General features: G+C 31.2%; 1 protein-coding gene across 1 annotated transcript in view; it reads right to left on the reverse strand.

Moving 5' to 3' along the window:
• The window catches only part of LOC106458148 (ankyrin repeat domain-containing protein 17-like), a 145,292-nt gene that overhangs the window by 46,157 nt on the left and 73,765 nt on the right, over positions 1–25,370 (reverse strand). Inside the window, 4 exon segments of the mRNA XM_022384299.1 lie at positions 6,592–6,788; positions 16,998–17,059; positions 22,154–22,329; positions 22,753–22,798. Of these exon segments, the coding sequence (XP_022240007.1) occupies positions 6,592–6,788; positions 16,998–17,059; positions 22,154–22,329; positions 22,753–22,798 (481 nt within the window).

The following is a 25,370-nucleotide window of genomic DNA, read 5'->3' on the forward strand; positions in this document are numbered from 1 at the left end:
GGAAATAATAATGAAATGTTTTATAGAAACAGAAAACAAACAACTTCGTAAAGAGTTTGCAGTCTTATCAAAAAATTCCACTGCATACATTTTAAAGTCAGTTTGAAATTTATCTTTGCAGTGAAGAAAACAAATATTGAAAAAATAGCAGTGTTATCTTTGAACCTGGATTGTATTAATCAGAGGCTGAAGTGAATCAAGCAGTGGCATGCAAAATGATCGGATGAAAAATGCATATGAAACTTTTTGTTGGTCCCGGGTCCCAGCCCATACAGACAGACCAGTGGTGTAGGTGCCCTTTAGTGCATTATATGCCATGTTGGGTCACTAAATATTCACATTATTTATTGCTAGGATGAGCAGTAAACATTAAACTTTTACTACTAACTCATGTTCCAATGATCAAAATTACAGATCAGTTAACATACAAGTTAGTTATTTCATGAAACATTTAGACTAATAAGACACACAAGTGTTTATAATTGGCATGGTTATACCAATTAGGTACAAACTGATCATTTCATGAAAAAATGAGGTAAAAACTTTTACAAATCAGTTTCCAAAAGGGCAAATTACTGACCAATAATTTACAAACTGAGTCTTTTAAAAAGTAGATATGGAATATTATGCTAGTGCATGAGCCTCTGCTTATTCAATCACACTTTTTGTCAATTTTAAAACAACTTCATGCATATTTTTTCAGTACATTTTGCCTGAAAAAATAGATATGATGATGTAATGGCAGATAATACATCAGATCAGTAAGACAATTCCCTGGTCCCACAATTTCAACCTTCCTATGTGTAATAAAACTTAAGAGACTGAAAATATTTTTGGAATATGCAACACTTAATACATTTGTAAAATGTTTTCATTTTGTAACAAAAAGTCCTTACTTATTAAAAACAATTTCAAAAATTTTATTTTATACCTGCTCTTCCCCAACTTTCATCAGATCGTGATTTCTCACACAAAATAATGTCCAATATCTATTCTATATATAATTCAAAAGAAACAGGCAAGAAGCACACATCATTAAGGCAGATGTAGAAAGATTTAAGGCCTACCTCTTTGCTGATTCTTTTTATTTATCTGCCATTGCACTTTTAGAGGTCTGTACATTTGTGAGGCATTCAGATACCGGCTTCAAAAAACATTTTGTGATTGGTCAGCTGTCCATCAAGCAGCCAGTTAAAATGAGCCTCACATATTGAATTTTGTTTATCATAAATATCAAAGCTGACAATGACAAGACAATCTCAGAGATAGACAACTATATGGTTTCCATACCATGAGCAGAATGAAATTCCCAGACTTTTTCCTGACCAAAATATGTTATTCCCTGACCACTTGATGTATGTTTGTAACACATGATTTACCTATTACATATAATAATATGTGAAATTTCAAAACATTATTCAAGCTGTACATTACGTCACAGTTTGCTTAAATTTCACACCTTGCAAAGTTTCGATATGATTGGTCCCACCATTCTCAAACTATTGATACTTCATCAGAACATAAACAATAAATGCAGTTTATCCATTTGTTTATGATACTGCATACCATTACCAATCACACTTTTTTATTTTAATTTAAATAAAAAAAACATTACTATAGATTTTAATATATGTGATCATTACATTTGCCTTTTAATAGGAACATGTTTAGTGCTGTAAAATGGAATGTTCTTTAATAAGTATGCTTCTCATGTCAGTATTTATTAACCTTCTCTAGACCAAATTAGGGTATAATACTAATTTTAAGTTTTTGCTAATATATAGCAATAACTCATAAACGTTACCAACACTGAAACACAGACATTTTTAATACACTGCATAATATCTATGATACATTTTGAAATGTAAATTTGATTTTTCTTATAAACTTATGATTTATAATACAATCAAAACTACTACATGTCATAGTTATTTATTACTCCTTTCATATGTATTACATAGTAGTTGAACTGACAGCCACTTTTTATATATATATATATATATATGTATACCATAGTAAGCCTTATGATACATATGCTTGGCCACTTTGTTGAGAGAAAAGGTAAAATAAATAACTGTCTAGAGTATAAAAACTAATATAAATATAGTATTTATCTCACTCTATTTTATACATAAAACTTATTTATTACCTATTTTTTATAAAATATCTAACCATTTACTGATGACTTAGCCTCAGGCTCAGATTACAATAATTAAAGTTATTGTATACAAAAAATTAAATGCCAAGACAATTTCTCCAGTAAAATATATAAATATACAAGAAAACTCATAAGTAAATTTATTACCTTTCTGCTTACAAATAACAGGATAATATAACTAAACAATTAGAAAAAATCTAATACACCTCTACACACATTTAACTGGTTTGAGGCATCATAACATTTTAAATTTTTGTATACCTACATAAGAAAAAAAGGAATCTCTATGATGAATATGCTATGAGAAAGAAAATAATCCCATGTTTCAAATGATACATTTACAACTTTGACAACTGCCTAAATAAGAAAGTTATAAAAAAAAATGAAGATAACTGAATTGTACAGTTCTTGACAACACTTACTTCAAAAAGTCACTATTTTAAACTATTTGAGCTAAAAATAATCTACAAAGTTGTTAAACATCTATGCATTTCTAGTTTTGTTTTGTCTTTTGACAAGTTGTCTCTTCACAGTTGGAAAATTTAACGATTTCCATCATCTCAATAAAAACCTCAAAAGGAGGCCAAAAACTGACAATTACGGATAGCATTATTTCTATAATTATTTCTTCCAAAACAAATTTTAATAAACCTTACATTAAAAGGAAATTTTAAATCTCAGCATTTCAGTTATAATTTTAATTTGGAGAAAAATTGCGTAGATACCTCAAAAATAATTTTTCAAAATTTGATGTTCCACATTTTCTCCAGGTGACACCTGGAATGCCAGGGCTGGGAAGAGATAAAGCACTACTTTCTGATGTGCATACATTAGGGTGGTCCAAAATATAAAAATGAAAAATTTCTCATGACAGCAGCACCAAAGACAAATGTGGCCTTTCTTTTGAACTCTGCCTTTGTGTGAGAAATGTCGAATAATTCATTTAAATCTCTTAAAAGATGTCCTCCTTCAGGTGATGGGCTTCTTGTGGTTTGTTCTTGCTCTTTTTCAGGGCTTTGTACTTTGCTGTCAACATTTCTAGCTTTAATATCACATAGTCATGAGTTGTTGTTGGTATCCTGGCTTTTTGCCAATAAACAAAACCCAGATGACAGATTTCTTGGATAGTCTTCTTCTCCTCTACATGGTGATAGAGACACTTTAAAAGAACTTGCTTCTTCAAAGGAAGTCTCAAGCACATAAGATCAGGAGTAGGTTTCTCCACAAACCAAATATCAAAAACATTTCTTGTCTTCAGAATAGCCATAACCAACAGACATAAACAGAGGTAGAGCTTAAAAGAGATATTACTCCTTGTTCTGACTGCATATTATTATGACTTCATGCTGATTAACTAAGGCCTATAGCCAGTGCTCATGGTAGCAAAAATACCAGGATATTCTTAAAACTGATTTAGGGATATGCCAAAAGTTAATTCAAAAATTACAACTTTAATTTAGATTAACATAATTGGTGAACCACGTCCAGTTACAGGATTCTAAATGTCAATTACTTAAGATAAATCTCTTTAATAAAACAGCACAAATAGAACACAAACACCGTACATAATTTTCTGAAAGGAAAAAGGAGGAGGGACTAACCATCACAAAACAAGGAACATCTACACAGCTCAGTTGTCTGGAGAGAAGAGGATGTCATTGAAAGCCTAAAAGCTGTTACCCCTGAAAACATCATGCCACAAAACCATAACCAATCAACAACTGAAAAACTGTGATGTCATCTGGCATGATGCTGGATTGCCACCTCTTAAATCTAGAAACCACATGGTACATGACCAATTATATTGAATTATAAAATCTATACAAAATAATATAACAAACTTATGAGATTATGTAACAATATGTTGTTTGCCAACCAATAAACAAAGGGTAACTCCAAAAATTAACTGGAGAAGTAAACTTGTGGCAAATATCTTAAAATTTCCATGTCCCTTAAATATTAATGTATTTAGTTCAAAATTCAGCCTGAGGTCTGTCTCCATATAATGCATCAGGAGCTCTCATTTGTACTTTTTCATTTTTACCGTATATGCATGGACTACACTAATGTACATGAAGAAAAATTGTACAAAACTTGTATTTACTATACCTATAAAAGTGCACACATTAACAAAATCATCCACTGATCCAAAGCACCTTCTATTATTTTCACACGTGGTTTGAAACAGTGCAAATCGAGTTCATCTAAATAAAAAGTATTTAAATCTTTGAATTGACATGACTATATTTACCTATTGATCACATTATCAAAAATATTTTCAGATTTATGAAAGTTTTGTTCATTCACAAGAATGCCAGATTACACTTAGAAATAACTAAGTTTTAAATTTGATTTATATATATATGGACACTTTGTACAAGGAATCAAACCTACTGATAAAACATCCACAATGTTTATAGTAGCATGATAATCTTACACCATGTAAAATCATACCGGTAAAGGCTATGGTAACTGGCACACACACAAATGTTACTGTACGCAAACGTTCATCACTGACAGTGATATTGCATTACAGTATTACACCACTAAAGGGTCAAGTTTTTCATTTTGTACTTACATAAATGCTCACATTATTTTTATTCTGGTATAGTCCTTGGATTTAGACTAATACTAACAAATCACTTGTACTCAACCATACTAACAATACACAATCTCCAACTCAAGAGCATACTGTGGTTTGAAAGCTCATAGTTTCAAAACAATATCAAAACCAATCCAATTCTGACAAGCTGCATGCACTCATCTTTACCTTTAGTTTTTATTATTTCCTGTTCTTAGCATTTTATTTGTTGTATATTTTCCTTAACTGTTATTGGTGATATTCTACCTGTCTCTTGGAGATATTGCCTTTCAATGACCCCTGCCCAAGCTCTACTATGAATCATAGCATCATGTGCTATAAGCAATTCATGGTGATGTATATTTTTTTACAATGAATTAAATCCAACTTATAGATAAATTATTACTTAATACAATTATCAGTTATTTTTGTAAATAATTTAATAAATATAAGTAAATATGTCAAATAAAAATAATAATCACCAAAACTTTATAGATTTGTTCTATCTTTGAAAATTCAAGCTTCAGAAATTAAACTGTTCATTTTCATTTTGACATATTTCAAATTTTCCTACACAAATATGTCAAGGAATTAATATACCCAAGATATTATATGTTCCTTCTATGACTGTTATAGATACTAAAATTTGTAAGATCAAAATAATTTATTTAATGAAAATAGGAAATAACCTATCTGTTAAAAGGAATTTGTTAGAGTTTTTATGTGTAGTAAAATGATCCTCCATGGACTTGTTTTAAGAAGACAAAATGAAGCCTTATCCAGAGCTCTTACACCCCTTTAGGCAAGAAACTAGCTACTGTTTACATAAGCTATTGCAGCTGCCTTCACACATCATAACAATCAACAGTAAACAAAAATACTGATGTAGATAAAGTAATGTTTATGCATAAATTACAAATATTGACATGCTAAATGCATCAAATTCACCTATATGCAATTTTCAGACACTCATTTTAATATATTTTTTCACTGAATCATATAAAATTCATTGACCTTTATTTTGTTTGTAAAATGAAATCCCCTGGTGTTTCTCAGGATAGAAATACAAAATACAAATTTCTCTGACTTTTTCCAGTATTTGTTTCTGAGCCAGTCTTTAACCAACATTTTTCCTTATTTATTGGAACAAGTTTTGTGACTGGCCAATTTTCTAATAATAATGGTGGAAATTCACCAAATGGCAGCCAATACTCTTCCTCAAAAATGTGGCTCAATTCAAAGTAGTTGAGAGTTTGATTAAGTCACGATTCAGTACAATATAAATAGATTTAGGCTAAAATGAACCAAGTCATAAAACATCACCACATCATTTTCAAATCTGTTTCTGTTTAACTTTTTTAAAGAGATTTTTTGTTCATCACAATTTTAAATGCAATAATGGAAAGTGTTAAAACAAACTTTTTTTCAAGAAAAAAAAATACATATTTGGTCTCTGATTCATCATTATAAAACTTAATATGAAACCAATCTTTATCTAAAATATGCATATATATTAACTATTAAAATTGTTAATTCACTATATTAAATCAAAACACATTAATGTATACCTGATTAAAAACTATTCACACTTACTATATAAAACAGTTTTCTTGTATATAATTTGAAAATGTTTCAATATTGTTTTATTAGTATGTTTTATTATTATTATTATTATAACTATCAGCAACTGATAACAGGCAAGGTTTTAAACATTCAGATTGTAGATTTATGACTCAAGTAACAGAAGGAAAAAAACTGAAATAACACTTTGTTTTACATTTGATAGCTACCCAAATACTGAAGACAGGTGTATTATTTAACACTGTACAAAAATCAAGACCATTAAACTTACCTTATCACTTAAGGTGGCAATATATCTAGTCATTTCTTGGTCTAATGGATACTGGGAGACATGTTTTACCATCCATTTTACAAGTTTTATATGTCCTTTTTTAAATGCTGCCATCAAACAAGACACTTTTCTATTGTCCTGGCTGTCAATGTCAGCACCAGCATTAACTAAAAGCTGGACTACATCTAGATGTCCACCTAAGAATAAAAATGTCATTAGTTTACCTATAAGAAGTAGAGACTTCTAAGTAAAATGGTAGTATTCTAAAAATTTATTCCTCCAATTTAATATGTGTCAATATTTTAATTTTGAAACATTTCTCAACGAGGTTTCATAGTTAAGAAACGAAATGAGCAATTCATGAAAGTTGCTAATTGATTAATCATTTTGCTCAAGTAATCAACTACATTCAACAGATTGATTATAATCACGAGTCTAATTTGAAAATATCAACTACTATTCATTTAATATGACAGACATCTTCAAGTAAATTAATTTAGGATTAAGTTACCTTTTTAATTGTAAACTATTATACAGGAAAATTTACCATATACATAATATCTTATGAAACCTGTAATAAACTGAAAATACAATTAACAATGTTCAATGGTGTGCTCACTACACAATCCCACAAGATTACTTTACTAAAACTACTTTTTTCTTGATGAAAATAAACATTACTTTGTGAGATTTTCAAACAACTTTTAATATAAAGTGAATAAACTTTTATTACCCTAAGAAAAAACTCACAAATAAAAGATTTAAAAGCATGAGTAGTTTCAGCCATAGGCCTACATCAGGCATTAGTTAATTGAATACATCTTTCATTGTTTGAAGGAAGTATTTTCAAAACATATTCAAAAATACATGACAGAAAAAAAATCCAAAAACCATTAATTTTTTTTGTATGTCTCAAATAAGTACGACATCTAGGGAGCTTAGATACTTCTTTATATTTATATAAACATCAGTATTTTTGGTCATATCTTGTGCATTCTTGAACATGTTTTCAAAAATCCATTACTTTCCAACAATAAAAGATGGATTCAAAAACTAACACTTGATGTAGACCTACAGCTAAAACTAGTCAGATGTTTAAAAATATTTTACTCGTGATTTGTTGTTGTTTTTTTATAGTTAAGTTTATTAAATGGATAAAAAAAATTGTTTGAAAATATCTAAGCATCCTCAGAAGAGCACTACATTGTCTAAATTATGATGTACCTTGTAACATTGATTACAAAATTAGAAAATTACTAAACAGAACAGTTACTAGTGACCTTACCAGTAGGTACAGGATAACATAAGTTACATACACTTAGTTCTTGGGATCATCTTTACACAATTGTGTGCACAACAATTTCAAGGTGATCAATCACACACTGGTTAACAGAATGTACAAACTACATTTAATCAATCAAGCATGTGGATACTTTAGGTGCATCTTTACAGTACAAAGGGACAGTAAACTTAACAAGTGCCACTTCACTTGTTAGAGGTAGAGATGAATAAAATCAGGGATATAAAACTAACCATTATTTTGTAAATAACAATATTGTAGCGTGAGGCAATATAACAATTTATTCTTTGAATCAGCAATATGTCAATTCTAAACATCTCTATCCTTATCATGTGTATTTGTCATTGAACATTAGGACAAAAACAATTAAATTCGTAACCTTGCCAGGAAAAATTAGGGCATATAAGTAGGATATTTTTTTTCGAATTTCTTTTCACTAAACATGATTAACAAAATAGAAAAGGTTTTTTCCTGCATTTTAAGAAATCAAGAATTAAGCTACTTTAAGTTTTTAGCATCATATCCATTTGTTTAGTGTATATGCATTTTTCCCTCTTCTTATAGCATATTTACTTTCCATAAAGCCTATGTGTTATAAGCTGAAGCCCTTGTTTCTAATATACAGCTGTCCAAATATACTTTCAATTAACATACACTGGGGAAATAGTAATTGTAGTTTATTTATATGAAAAAACACCCAAATCATTTCTTAATAATACTTAATAGTTCTTTATAAAATTTTTGTTTAGTTACGCATGACATAGACTAATGTATCAGTTAAAGATTTTTAATAAAACCACCACAACTCAAAGAAGTAACAATTTTTCAAATTAACTAAATTAAATTGATAACATGAAGATTGTAAAGTGTTAATTTTTCTGTGTTACAGTAATATGTGAGTATTGTTGAACCTATAAATTCCTTTAAGTTGTAGTAAAATAATACTTTTTAATTGTATATACAGTTATATACTTTGAATATGTTAATATTATTTGCTAAATAAAATAAACCCAATTTTACAAGCTCTTCATAAACAACATATCATTTCTGGTATTGCATCATTTCTAAACATGGTGTGCATTTAAAAAGCTAGTTTTAAAATACCAGAGTTGAGCTTTCCACAAAGTTGATCAATAATTATGTACACTTGCAAAGAAAGTACCTGATTACTTGCAAGATTTTAAAATGAGCAAGGGAACACTCCCTAGTCATAACATGGGAATGCATGGATAGAGTCCTATTAATACCTGCACGTTTAAGCTATTTCTCTGAACAAAAGCAAGTACCACTGTAAAAAAAAACATTCTCAAGTTCTTTATCTTAAGAAAACAAAAATATGAAATTTGAACAAAAATACAGATAGGTAACATACTTTAAATTGTCCATTAATGCTTAATAGCATAAGTTATAATAACAATAATAGAATAAAAACATAACTATTTTTTGATGTGTGTTAAGAAAACTTTATTATGATCATTATGCTATTGAATTTTTCCTGACATAATTTCAAGTTAGTTCTGTTTTGTAGGTGAATAATAGGGGTGAAAATACTATCATAAACAAGAATATGGTTGCATTCTCTGGACAATTTTGAAAGTAAAGGCAAAAAACTTTTACAATCGGGGTCAAGTTACTACAAATACATTTTTTCCCTAAGTCTATTAAGACTATATTGTAACTGTAGCCTCTTTATACATAATTAATCACAGAGTATGTTTGTATAATATAATTTTACACAATATAAGGTACAATGTTGAATAAAATGTATATGTAATATCGGTGTTTTATTACCTTAATAAAATGTCTGATACAACTTTTAATGCTACATTATTTATTTTGTTATTGTTTATTGGAAATCAATTAGTACATTTTTAATATACTACATGTTAACCCTATGCCAAGGATAGGTCAATTTGAATGACACTGAAAAACCATGAAGATATACATATTAGAACTCTAAATTTACAATGTGTACATCAAGCAACCAGAATTATAAAGAGGAAATTACTTTTGGCCAAAACCAGAAAAACTCCAAAAAACTACTGTAGAAGCAAAAATCACAGCAAACCGGACACTGGCATTATGGGGCCATGGCATTGCTTCAGCTCAACTGTAAGAACAGGGTAACAACTGTAACTGGTATTACAAGCAGAAATCATAACTCACTCAATTGTAAGTGCAGAGAAAAGACATCCAGCATTCACAATTATGAGGAGAACATGGAACATTCGCTCAACAGTATGGACAGTGTACGTACATCCTGTTATCAGTATTATTAGGCAAATGAAGTCCCCCAATCTCAACCATTGGAGCAGGGAAAGAACCTCCTGCAATTGGAATTAACAAAAATGGGGGTCTCTACTGCACTCAATGTAGGAACAGGGCAGTGTCATCCGGAACCCGGTATTATGAGGAAGATACCGCATAGACTCGACCTGCCCCAACTGACAATTATCCACTTGGGAAAAGACATACTGGGGAAATGGAAGGAGGGAAACCAGATTTGCCCTATTCTCACTGTGCGTATAATGAGAATGTATGGTAAAATTTCTAAACTCACTCAAGAGAAAGCCTCCCTGGTCCACCATCCTAGTGACTGGGAACTGGTAAGGACTCCTTGCTCTACTGAAAAACAAAAGACCAGAGAAAGTGCAATGGGTGTCTGTGATTGCCTATTTTGAAAAGCAGACTGACCCCTATTTATTCAATCAACGGATTGGCAGGGATGGGTAGAAATCCCCTTCTGCTTTGCTTTTGAAGCCGATGATTGGTGGTCTACCAGTGAGTGAAACTTACTGATATCTAGAAACAGATATATATATATATGTATACCACTGGGTATGCCAATAGTGGTCTTGCAGAACATTCCATCCCTACAATGAGTGTTATAGTGCAATCAGTAAATAGAGCATACCTAACCAGGCAATACCCACCACAGAGTGGAATCCCATTATCAATGATTAAAATGAGGGTTGCTAAAAATAAAAGCATAAATGAAAGAAAGTGATAAGACTTACTCTGATCAAAGGAGAACAGACATGTGTAAAATCACCATGAGAAGGAGACAATATCCACCTGAGAAAGATACACCCAAATCATGTAGATATTAAACAATGAAGTTATTGGGAGCAATCTCTTCCTAAGGACGGTAAAGGTGAGCAGCCAAAGACCTGGTGATATGACAACTTTGAAGAGAAGAAACAATGTGGAGATAGCAACCTTCCATGGATAAATCTGAATATGCCAGCCTAATGAGTTGACAAACCCAACCAGTTAGTGTGACAGGGAATAAATCATGGGAAACTGAAAAGTTTCAGGGAATAAAATTCAGAAACATGAAGCCCAAAAAGGAGACAGTATGTGCCAGAAAACCCTGTGAGGAGCAAACCAGACAAAGAGGCCAATCAGAATCAGAATGGGAGCAAAGGTGAGAGGTGGAAGAAAATGGGTGTGAAAGCCAAACCACCTTCACGGGCAGCATATGTCTTAGGGAGAAAGGACTGGTTGAGATACAGGATGATACAAGAGGAATGGTAGAGGATGTGGGTAATGTAAATGGAATAAATATCTGATTGACGACGTCCGCAAGCAAGGAGGAGAAGGAAATAGATCTTGAGGGAGAGATGGTACATGGAAAACATAGACAAAGGTTCAAAGAAAGGATGGGAAAGGGCATTAAAGACCACTTTGAGATCCTAATCAGACAAATCAAAGGAATGTGGAGGATGCATGACTCAAAAGGAGCATAAAAGGAGAGAAATGACATGGGAAGACAAAACCTTACAAAACTTTGAGAAATGGAAGGTGTTCAACAAGGCTGTCTGATAGCTAGACATGGTCGAAGCAGACAAATGTTTGTCAAACATCCAGGTGAAGAATTGGAAAAGATGAAGAATGGAGAGGTAAAAAGGATTGAAGCCACGTCAAAAGCATGAGAGTTGAAAATTTAGACCATCGCCTACAGTAAATGGATGTAGGAGAAGATCTAACAGATTGGGAAAGAAAAGATGCAACATGTTGAATCAGTCCCTGGGCTGAGACAATGGACCTTACAAAAGCCATGCATGAAGATGAAGTGTGTAATGTCTGGATAAACAATGTTCAACTGAGGTTGACGGAGTAGAGACTGAGACAGAGGTAAGAGTACAGGAAATGGTACAAGTAAAGGTCAGAGCAGATGGAACCATGATTCTGTTGACCAATCAAGATGGAGCCACAATTAGGACTAGATACAGAGTGGTTTGGATTAAGGATAGAACTCTAGAGAAGAGTCAAACAGGAGAGTAAGTATAGATATGAGGACTCCTCTAAGCTTCACTTAATGCATCCACTCCCAGAGCAAGTGAGTGTGGAACAGAAGACCAAAAGGAAGGAAGTTTGGTGTTCCAGCAGGTGGTGAAAGCATCAATATGAGGTGTCCCCAGCTGAGAAGACACCCACTGAAAGACCTGTGAATCAAGAGAACCACTCCATATGGAGAATCTTGTTGGGTAGATAAATGATCCATAACCAAATTCAGGGTACCAGGAAAGTTGTAAGCTAAGACCACCATGTAGTAACTGTGGGCCTAGAAAAGGATATCCAGGGTCTGAAAGCACAGAGACCTGGATTTAATACTCACTTGCTTGGTGATATAAGTGATCAAAATGGAGTTGTAGGAGTGTACCATAACCACCCTCCCCTCAGGAGAGGAAAGAATTGGGACAAAGGTCGATGACCCACCATAAGTTCAAGTATGTTGATATGGGGAGAAGCTTCTTCGAACGATCAGAGACCAGAAATATCTTGAGTGTTGATATGAACACCCTAACCCTCTAAAACGGCTTATCGACTTCTTGAGAAGATTTCCAAGAAAAAAGTAAACCTACAGACATCGGTCTTATTCAACAAAATCTGTCACCAAAGTACACCAACATTCGATTACATGACCCGACAGCAAAAGATGATAAGATAACCTTGGAGTTTCAGCAGAAACTTGTCAAAAGGCAAATATCAGAAGGAGAAACCGTCAGGCCAATTCACCACTATCTACAACTTTTGCCCGTTGTTCTAACAACGTTAAAACGGCTTATCAACGTCTTGAGAAGATTTCCAAGAAAAAAGTAAACCTACAGACATCGGTCTTATTCAACAAAATCTGCCTACAAGAAAATCTGTCACCAAAGTACACCAATATATATATATACATATGTTGATATTGTATAGCAAGTGCTCACCTCAACTTAACTGGACAGATACTATGGAATAGACTATCTGCAGGAGGAGGGCACTGTATTATGCAGTATTAGTCCATATTTATTATGTACGCTCCTCAACTATACTGAACAGGCTCTAGGTATAAAAGGAAGTCACAGACAATTAGTGTGTGCTCTCCTCAACTATACTGGACAGATTCAGGTTACAAGAGGAGGGCATGAATAATGTATCTGATTCATATGAGGTGACTCACACTACACTACCAGTGCCACTATCACTCTATTTCTCACGGTACTGATACTCTTTGCTCTAGCTCAGTGTACTCTACTCAATGCAGAGGGGGAGAATTCATGTAGGGAAAACCCAGAGAAGATGCCAAAATCTCCATCGGTCATTCAGTCTGAAAGGGTTTTTTTACTGGAAACTGCAATGGGCATCATGAAGCCCTGTTTTTAAAAGCCAGCAAGTGCAAGCCAGAGAAGTAGGCAGCACACCTACCTGGTGCTGGCTTTTTCCATGATAGTCCATGGAATAGGTACAGTATATATATATACATACACACACACACACACACACAACTAGAGTACCTCAAGTGGTCCTGCTGAACACCCCATCTCACAGTGAGCACAGGCAGAGCTAGAACATATTGTATGAGCACTTTCTGTTATCCTGGCTTGATGCATATTTTGGGTAAGTATATGCTGGGAGACAACACCAACCACCTGGTGGGACCCTGTGTAACAAAAGAGACTTTGAAAGAGAAGTAGTATGTATTTTTCTCAAAGACAGTGGGGTGATTAATGAATGGTGATCTGTGGAAGCAGAAAACATCAGGAGAACATCTAGAAGATGTAGAGAGAGGTGAACATGTGGAGAGAATCCACATGTCTGCCTGGAGGAGCTTGTCCAAGGGCCATCAAAGAAAAGGTGTAAGAGAACGAAAAAGGTGAATTGAATATGAAGAAAACAGAAACTGTCTGCAAGCATCCACATCCCACGATGTCAACAGGGGAGTCAATGGATCCATCCCATAAGGAAAGAAGGAAAGAGGACCATGGAAAAAGAAGGGAACCCAGGCTTTTATTTCATGATGATGTCATCATGCAGTGGTATAATTCACATAAAATCATGAGAACTTACATGGGAGTTGCCTTAAGACTAGTGGCATGCACATCAGTTTTGCAGACACACTGAAGAATATAGCTAATCTGTGTGGAGATGCGAGTTATCTCGGAATTACAAGAGCTTCTACTACTTCTAAACAGGATGAAACACGTAATTTTATGTACATTAGTGACAGATTTAAGACTTACAATCAATGACACGAAGGTCAGGATTACTTACAAAATTTATACAAAAAACAGGCAGAGTTTTAAAATAAATATTAATGCATTCTGAATAATTTTTTCTAACAATGCAGAAGCAAATGATAAAGACACACTAAAAAATGCATTTATAAAGTAACTTTTAAAATATGAAAAGAACTTTACATTGAAGAAATGTCTCATTCATTATACAACAGAATTTTTGAACATGTAAGAGCCTTAAATCAACTCAACAAAGGTGCCAGTATGCCATGATAGACCACTACGTGGAAAAATACGGTATACCAACATCTAACTGTCTTAGCTACAGCTGATGATTTTCTTGACCATAATATAAAGGAGCCTGACTTATTTTGAAATTTAATCCACAAATTAATTGCAACACAGGATGGGCAGTATGATTGTAAATCTTTGTTTAATCCCTCTCTAATTAACTTCATTTCTTCAATACTTTTTTTTTAATTCTGATGTATTCTACATTTATTTTATGTTCCATATCTCTTTCCACATCAATATTCAAATGATTTTGAAAATTTTAGGCTGTACACCAAAATTTATGTCATTAGTCATTGATGTTATTTTATATTTTTATCTTGTTTTAATATAAACAATACTATCTGCGTGAGATTGTTCCAAACTCCTAATGTGTCTATAGAACAAAGTTAAAAGTATATAGTCTATTACGCATTTTGATCCTAGCAGTGTAAGAAGAAGGTCAGTCCTAAAGATGTTGCAGAAAAATGAAAAATTAAGTAAAATAAATATAACTTTGTTCTGTAAAGAAATTTCTTACAGTATTCATGAAATTGTTTTCATTTGTTGAAGGCAGCATAAAGTGACAAACTCTTCTTGCAGCAACTGCAACCTACAAAAACTGGTACTCTGCAGTCATTGACCAAAAACAGCCAGTCAAACTGAGCACAAAGTTGGACTGTATTTCTTAGCCTAATTACTGTTGTGAAGTCTACATTATAATCTATTATGAATGATGGTAACTATTATTGTAAAATTGCTGGTGAAGTTACATTGCTCATGAAAGCTTGACTCTGAATTTTACCTGGTCACTATGGGTGAATTTTTCAAATTGTCATGTGACTTTTAAATACCTGCAAGATGAGGATATGAACATTGCAATATCAACATCTAAAGTTCAAGTGTTCATTTCAGTGTTGAAAATATGAGAAAAGAGAAAAATATTTTGATCAAAATTATGCAAAAACCGAAAGAAGCAGACAGTATTAATGATTATACTTATTGGGGGTTTCACTTGTAAGTTGCCATTTGCACATTTTGCAGGAAAAAAGTATGATGGTAAAAATAAAGTTTTGCTAAATATTTTGTTAAAAAATGCAAGTATCAACTTATACTTTACAGCTTTACACCAGAAATTATCACAGTTTAACATATACCACAATGTGGTTCTATTAACTTCAGTACTTACAGTCAATGAATACCTCTAATTAAAGAAATAAATGGTACATGAAAGGATTTGTCAGTGATCCAGTTCAAACTTTTTGATAAAATGGGCTTGAGTGTGTTTGTAGAAACAGTAAGAATCTGTCATACTTCATGAATGTATAAAAGCAATTAAAATATGCTTGCCTTTTTCTATTGTTCTACAGGAAACAACTTGGCAGTAATTTGCCACCAAGTGCAAACAATTTTGATTATATTACTTGATTATCTGAAACTAGAAATTTCATATCATTGAGACTAAGTCTAGATGAAAATTAATGGAGGATACAACATTGTTTACAAATTGCAGGCATTGGTCTTGAGCAAAAACATTTATTCTGTGCTGCAAACTGTTATCCACACAAATCAGAAAATGCTGACTGATTATTTGAAAGTATATTAACAGAAACAGCTGGGAAATGTAAATCAAGGACTGAGACAGTGAAAAGATAAGTTCCTTCCAAGCATCTTTGTAATGAGTGGAAATATGAATGACCACGGCTTGAAAATAAGCCTGAGTCAAAACTCATAAATGCTCTATTTACAAACATGCTCATGTTCAGAATATTTTCACCATTAGATGCAGTGTGTTTAAAAGTGAGAAAACCAATAAAAGCCATTAAAGATAAGTAGATAAGTTATTTTCCTAGGACGAGTCTCCATAATGCATTTAATCAGTACCATAGTTTAGAAATGATATACCTTTTCTGGAAAGTGAGTTTAAAACAATGGTCAGAACAGAGTCCTGTTAATAAATTAACTAAATGTCAAGCTGAATCTGTTATTTTTTCTCATTTATCACATGATATGAATATCCCTTGTATGGTAATCCATTATCTTGGTGGTTCTTTTGAAAAATGGAACACACGTAGGCTAGGTAAATGTTATTATGATAATTGCTTCTGGATACCTTGTGGCTCAAAAAATCAAATTTAACTTAACAAGGATAGATATATGTAAAAAATACAGGCATTTTTCTCTACATTAATTTTTTTTTAATTGCAAGCTTTTAGCCCTCTTACACAGCATTGTGATATCAAATAACTAACAATAATACTACTAACTGGAATGTTATTTAAAAAAAAAACTTTTAAACTAAAAATTTAGATATATTAAGAATTAGTACTAACCATTTGCTGCTAGCCACAGAGGAGAATTGCCTTTCTTGTTTTTTACATCAACAGCAGCTCCTCTGCGAAAGAAAATTATATCTCTTGTCCAATGAAATTTGTTTACTCTTTAAATGCAAGCTATATTCAAATATCATTTTGTCATTCTAACAAAATTTAAATGTGAAACATTTCACAGACACACACACACAATAATCTTATTGAAGTATATTACAAATAATAATTAACAATATTCATTATTGTTAACCTACATACATGGTGTCATTCCATTAGACGAAGCCCATATTGGAGATTTACTGTTTACTATAATTTCCATTCCAAATTTATGTAACATATCTTTATGAATTTTTTAGTAAAACATTACAAGTATATTGTACAAAACAATCAGACTTTTTAATAAAGTATTTCTACTAAATATATGTCTTTATAATTTACTTTAATCAGTCTAACTCAGACTATGACTAGTTTGAGTGCAAGGAAATTTTTATGTTAAGAATACAAGTACTCTTTCTCCTCATCTTACAATTTTCAACTTTTATTTACACAACCTCTATAACCTCCTAAATTTATATCAAACGTTGTTTTTTTCAGTAAATTTATATATTTTGCCTAGTATTTTTTTTTATCTAACACTATAAGGTTTGATACATCAGACAGACTTTGTAACTAATACAAAAATGTTGTTACCTTTTTTTTTTCCAGAATGACTGCAGATTTTAACAAAAGTTACATTTATTTATTCTAAACAGCTTCATTCTCATAATAGTTTACATGTTTTCATTCAATTTTCTTGTTTATTGCTCTTTGAACCATGTCTAATTACTGCAAATAGCAATAAATCACCCAGCTGGAGTATGGTGAGGTTAAGGTAAACAAAATTTCAGGTTACATCATGCTACATCTAACTACATATATTCCTTGTTCATTAATTGAGATGAAATTTTTTTAAATTTTTTTCACTTATATTCACCCTTTTACATTTCAGTAACTTTTATTGAACAAACATATATCAATGAATATAAAATATATTTAAAAATCAGAAATTTAGTACTTACTTCAGGATTGAGGCCATTTACTCTAAATTTTTCTCATTACGTTGGTTGTCCAAAAAATAATTCATGTAACTTTCAAATATACATTTTAAAATACATACAATAACTGAAACAGTAAAATAGAATGCCCAAAACTACTATAATTTATCTTGCTCTCTAACTGATCTATAAAAAAGTCTAAGAAATTGCATTACTTACCAGAGCACTGACATTAGTCTTCACTAAATAAAATTTGTTTGGGAAATAGCACTTTTTATCAAAATAAGTAAATATAAAAAATTATAATCATTCACACAGAGAAAAAATGTTTTTGAATAAAGACTTTTGAAAGCAAAACTTTTGTAAAAAATGCAAAATAAAGTTATACATTGTATTTTTTATTGTAATCTAGGTAAGCTATTCATCTGTTTGTCATCACCCTAAATTACAAAAGGTACATTTAAATTTAAGTTGTCAAAACAACTAAAAGGTGATAATTACAAAAATTACAATGATAATTACAATGTTACTCTCAAAAACAATAATAACAAAAAACAAAATAAAGTCATTCTGATTGATAATGATTTCTTTCTTCTATCCTGGTACAATTAATTGAGAGTGAAATCACATTCATTAAGCACTTGTATATATATCTGTACAATTATTCTCAGACAGTAAAGTCCAGTTTTCACATATATAGTATGTATTAGTTTGAACAGCACCAAAGCATTTACCTTTTGGATCCTGCCTACACACTGTCAAACATCATAGACATCTATTTAATGTCTGAGTTTTCTACTATTCACAGACATCTGATAAAAGAACATCAAAAACCTCCCTCTACAGTGCATGAACACGAGTAAAAACAATCATAATTTTCCATCAAAAATGTCTTCATACTAAAACATGAATCAGATGTTAATGTCTTACTAATTAAATCCAATGATCTTACTATTAGGAAAAATCCAGGCACCCCTTTAATTATCATTTCTTCAGATTATTTTCAACTTAACCAAACTCCTGATAATCATACACAAGAAAAACTATAACACAGTTTTTTCTATAGAATTTCTAATCATATATAAGGACAAACTGTTCATGGGGTAGGTCATCATATAAAATATAAGATGTTCAATTATGTTACTTTTTAGCCTAAACTTTGTGCTCTTGACAATGATCATACCACTGATCAAAACATTTCTTTATATTATTTTTTGCTGTATTTTAGTTGTTTTTGTAGCACAAAAATAAATAAAAATGCATTCAATACAGGTTTTTTCTGGAATTTATTTTTATGAAAATATATTTGCCTTTTGTTGGATATACATAACTTTAGTATAAGAGTTATTATTTTGTTTATTAGTATTTAATGTTTAGTTATTTAGTTTTCATAACAAGTGTGTTAAAAGTTAATTATTTTAAAGGTGATAATTATGATAAATTTTGTTACGTAAGTTAGTAAGAGTCATACATTGCATGTGTAGTTCAGTTGTTGTAATTTAATGTCGAATTACTTGAGCCTTCTGTATATTTCTCATTGCCTTAAGTGAGTAATGTTACATCATAGCATCTCATAGTTTCTAGAACATTCTAGGCCTCAGTTTGGAAATGTGTGGGCGACCAAGTGAGCATATGGTAAGTTAGTAAAAGTGAAGTGAAGTCTTGTGAAGGAGTGTTCTAAAGTAACTGAACTACCTGTGTAGACATTGATGAAAAGGAAACAACTATTTAAAGTTCTGTATACAACTGTAGCAACCCACAGGGTAACATAAGTGAATTTATTGCAGAATGTGAAGTAAGCAGAGTAGATAAAAATAATATGTCTTGTAAATTGGGTTCCGAAGTAATTGAACCAACCTGTGTGGAATTTGAAGTAAAAGAGAATTATTTAAAGTTCTGTATACAACTGTGGTAAACCATAGGGTAACGTAAGTGAATTTATCACTTATTATATTGTGATAATAGTACAAAAAGAAAATTATTTAGAATTTAGATACATACGTTTGACTTGTTTTGAATATATTAATATAATAATTCTAAATAATCAAAAAGCAAGATGTGTATATTTGACCAATATACCCTAAAGGAAGTAGAAGGCTTTAAGGTACCAACTGTTTTAAATTAGTTCCATCTTAAAACATATGGTACATGTATCTTCTTAAAATTTGGCAAGTTTTCAGTAAACCTTACACAAAAAAGTCAAATATTTTAATTAAGTATTTTTACAAAAGATTTGTCCATGCATATATGGTTTCAGAGTGTTGATTGCTTCAGATGCAAAGTGTTTTTCATATTAAGATTAAAAGTACTTTCTTTCATCTGAAAACTTTCAAATTTCATTTTTATCACCTTTGACTTACTCCATAACTACCATAAAAAAAAAAAGAATAAATCTAAGTTACCCTTTTTTTTTCTAGAATGACAGCAAATTGTAAGAGGAAACCAGATTTGTTTATCCTAAATAGCTAAGCTTGTAACAGTATACATCCATTTATACTTAATTTTATTGTATAACTGCCATATGAACTGTGTCTAATTAATAATCCTGTCATAAAAGTTGCAAATCACTCTCAAATGATGTAACACACAAGTTGCTCATCAGTATACCTTGTGGAGAATTTTGTTTTTATAACAATAAATTCAAAATATAAATAAAAACACAAAATATAGTACTTATCTTTGGCCTTTTGTTTTTTTGCTGCTGGTTGATGATGAAATTTAAGCCTTCTTTTCTATACTGATGATCATTTTTATTTACTTAAATAATGCAACTAAGAACACAAAACAATAACACATATAAAGTGAACAATGACTTATAACTACTATAGTTTAACTAGCTTTCTAACTACGGCATAAGAGCCTCAGAATATTTCCTTAATCTTGTTAATCTGACCACTGCAGGAGCAACTTTCAAACTGAATATGAAAACAATGTAATATAATACATCACTTGACATATTGAAACTTTGTCTTTCTATTGGTTAAAAATGATATAATATAAAGTGTCAGAAAGAGTTACTGGCAATTTGAGAAAGAGAGGATATGACACATAGACATGGCAAGTGGGATTGACTTTCTAACTTATGTGTTGGTAAACAAAGAACAAAGGGCAGAGAAAATAACTTTCAAGATTAAAAAGTTTTACTGAAAACAAATGTTTTATGTTTTATGGATTACACATAGGAAATTTGAGATTTTTGAGATGAAGTATTTTTAATCTTAATATGAAAATCACTTTGCACACAGACTGTTCAAAACAAATACTCAATATATTCACAGACAAATCTTTATTTTAGTTTATTAAAAATACTTCACTAAAAAATATGATTTTTTGTATATGAAAAGACTTAATATGTTAACTGAAAGACTGCCAAATGTTGTGAAGATATACATACTATATTGGATGTTGGAAGTATTAAATCTATAAAGATTTGAAATGAGTACAAAGAAGTCACGTGATTGGTCAAATTGACTGAGACCATGTTCAGAGAGTTAAAACTTATATACTATTAAAATTTGATTTATTATCTACATTTTTATTCAAGTTTATTCTTATACATTGATAATAAAGTAGTTTGATTAAATTTTGAATGTACCCCTGTAAACAGTCGTGACATTCATACTTTAACCTATCTGTAGGAGGAGGATTATTAAGAATAAAATAAAAAGTGAGTGAAAGCAGTAATTTTATCATATGAGAACAATTAATTTATAATTATCCCTAATTAAGAAAAGAGAGGAACAATAATTTGATAATTACTGAAGAGAGATATGTATTTACAGTTATCTTGAGCTCATCAAACATAAACATTTGACTGAGTGGTAAGGAACATACAGAGACCATGCAGTGATATAATATTTGACAATTACAGAACAAACATTTTTCAAGCAATATGAAAATACATATTAGACAATATGATGCAAATAACACTCTAAAAGATATAAACATAAAAACTTATTTAAGAAATCGTATTTTTAGTTTCACACAAGCAAATGTAGTATACTCAAAAGTTTAACCACTTCTTTGTTTAAGAATCACTTTTACATCCATTCTTTTATATACAGATTCTATCACAAAGTGGAAAATTTTCACTGTACAGTTATAGAAGAATAACATGAATTATACCTTGATAATAGAACCTCAACAAAACGAAAATGACCCTTGTCTGCAGCAATTGTTAGAGCAGTGTCCCTAGATGATGGAACAGGTGGTGCATTAACATCAGCCCCTTTGTCTAAGAGAACGCGACCAACTTCCACATAACCACCAGAAGCAGCTTCCATCAAAGGAGTAAGTCCAGTCTTCAAAAAAAACAGGCACACATTTTTACCTTTTAATTTTGTTTATCTCTATAAATATAAAATTTATACATAAAGTCTGTATCCTGTAACTTAAGGAAAACTGGGCACGTGTACGTAAAATGCAAACAACTATAAAATCATATAAATAATAAAGAAAATAATATTGTACTTAAAGGGCATCTGTTTATATGACATAAATTTTATGGAATATAAAACTGTTTGTGTCTGCATTTTCTAAACTAGTAGATATAAATCACAATGAAAATTATGCAAACATTTGTATGAAAAGTTCAGGACACAATCGCAAGATCCGTCGCATAAAAACTCTTCAAAGGTAATGCAAAGAAGCAAAGGTAAGCATTACTAGATAATTAAACAATTATCAACTCTAAGAAATTAGTGTAGCAGTCACAAGCCACCCACCTGTTCAGCATCATACTTGTTGCGATTACGAGATGTTAATCTATACCTGACAATTCAGACAGAATCAGGCTAAGACAACACAAGTTAAAAAACTAACAATAAAAATGCCATAGTCAAGTTTAAACAAACTTCAACCCATATTAACCACAGAATTACTGAAGGGATTTATATGGGCTCTCAATTATATATTTAATCACTTTGTTAGTTACAGGGTCTTAATAACATACAACTCACAGAAAAATATTTAAACAGAAGTATCATCAATATTGCAATGAATTCCACTAATTACTGCTGAGATGTTTTATGTATTTCTATGAGTGACTTCATTGCATTCACTTGGTCAGTTGTTTACAGTAAGTGTCATAACAGGCAAAAACATAAAATTACTTAATATAATGTAGTATGTGACCTTACTGGCAGTTACAATATAAAAATAATTTGGTAATTTGAGGGTTAAATAACTATTAAAGACTTTTAACCATCTGGACATGAAACTTGTGTTTGTTTTTGAATTTCTCGCAAAGCTACACGAGGGCTATATGCACTAGCCGTCCCTAATTTTGTAGTGTAAGACTAGAGGGAAGGCAGCTAGTCATCACCACCCACCGCCAACTCTTGGGCTACTCTTTTACCAACAAATAGTGGGATTGACCGTCACATTATAATGCCCCCACGGCTGAAAGAGCGAGCATATATGGTGGGACGGGGATTCGAACCCACAACCCACAGATTGCGAGTCGAGCACCGTAACCACCTGGCCATGCCAGGCCCCTATACAAATATTATATTTACAGAAGTATAATATACTCTGTTAATGTTAAATCCTCCATTAAAGTTCATAAAAAAAAAAGAATTTGTCAATTTTCCAAAGAAAATGTATTTAATTCCATTAGACAATATGCAAAACTGCTCACTAAATTGAGATTAAATAAAACAAAGAATTTGACTATAAAATTGTATAAACTTCTCCTTCACACCATTAGAGTAAAGTATATTAACATTACTGGAATCCTTTTAAGGAAATGGTTACCAGGCTTTTCACCAACAAGAACTGGCATAACCACATACATACTTTTTTTTTGTGGACCTGCTTATAATTTTCAATCTTAAAGCACCCCATTAACTATTCTTTAATACCTGTTTGGTAGCATGGTTTTAAGTAATAGATATAAAATTAAGCATACAATATGATGAGTAATTAATTAGTTATACAAAAACACACGAAACAAAACATGATCAAAGATATTAATTATTAGATATTAATTTATCAAATTTAGCAACATTTTAACATATTTTTGTCTAATAGGCCAGTAACAGTTAAGCAGTAGACAAAGAGTTGGAAACCAATGCTTTCATGTAACTTAACAAACTATGAAGTTGACACATACAACAACCCTAATATTAACTCCTTTTCATAGACCAGTAAAATTCAGTAGTGATCGTGGGCTTGTGAACCAATGCTTTAAAGCATCTTAATAAGGGATAAAGTTGTTCCATACCAAACTCTGATATTAATCTCAGCTTTTTCGTGTACTATCTTTTAATGTTTTAGTTATAATAGTGTATTAACTTTGGCCAATCTTATTACGCTGGCAGTACAGGCACTTGATATTCATTGCAAGAACTAAGATGAACAGCAAGATAAGGTTGTGGCTACAACTGAAAACACTTAGCTAACCAAACTTTACTACTATCATAATGAAATCGTAAAATTTGTAACTACATGAATTTTTGGCTTTCCATACTATGTTTCTTTTTCCCTCAATATAGGAGATAAAAAGTAAAACATATAACTTTTTATGATGAACAATATCATGCAAACCAGTCTAACTTATATTCAAATACTTTGATATAAAAGTAAAATAACCTTACTCTTATGAAAGCTATACTTTTTTTTCTTCACATGGCCAAGTGATAAGTTTAAACCATGAGTTTATGAGAACATATCATTTTATTAAAATTTAAAAAGGCTGACAAGAAAGCAAGGCTATAGAAACAGCACACCAGTTAGGATGCTTAAACCTTCATCTATCTGAGGTACTTCATATATGATATTTTATGCAAGTGCTTTACCTTCATCGATATATATTTCATTTTTCTCTTACAAATGAGCATTTAAAAAATAGTTAAACTGCATATGTACTCAAGATCTAAATACACCTTTGAGAAGAGCAAGAATACATTGCTAGCACTGATTTTTGTCTTTATATTTATTTTAATAAACAACAGAGCATATAATTTCTTGTATATTTTGCCTGCAAAACACTAAGTAAATGTGAAAGTAATAAAAAAATTCAAATTGATCCTCTTTATTAACTAACTTTAAAACATCAGTAATTCATATAAAAGGCAAATATAAACACCACTTAATATGCACATTCTTGATAGAGCCTTTGCTACTTAATGTTATTTGAAAATAGAAAAACATCTTTTAAAACCTCCAAAGAGTGAAACTGAACTAATTATCTGAGAAGAAAAACAAACAAAAAAGGACCAAAACATTTTTAAATCTATATTTTGTACATCATTAATGAAATGATAAAAAAACTCAGAATTTCTGTACCTACAAGGAACAAAAACATAATATATATATATATATATATATATATATATATATA

The sequence above is a fragment of the Limulus polyphemus genome, unplaced genomic scaffold, assembly GCF_000517525.1.
Source record: "Limulus polyphemus unplaced genomic scaffold, Limulus_polyphemus-2.1.2 Scaffold421, whole genome shotgun sequence".
NCBI lineage: Eukaryota > Metazoa > Arthropoda > Merostomata > Xiphosura > Limulidae > Limulus > Limulus polyphemus.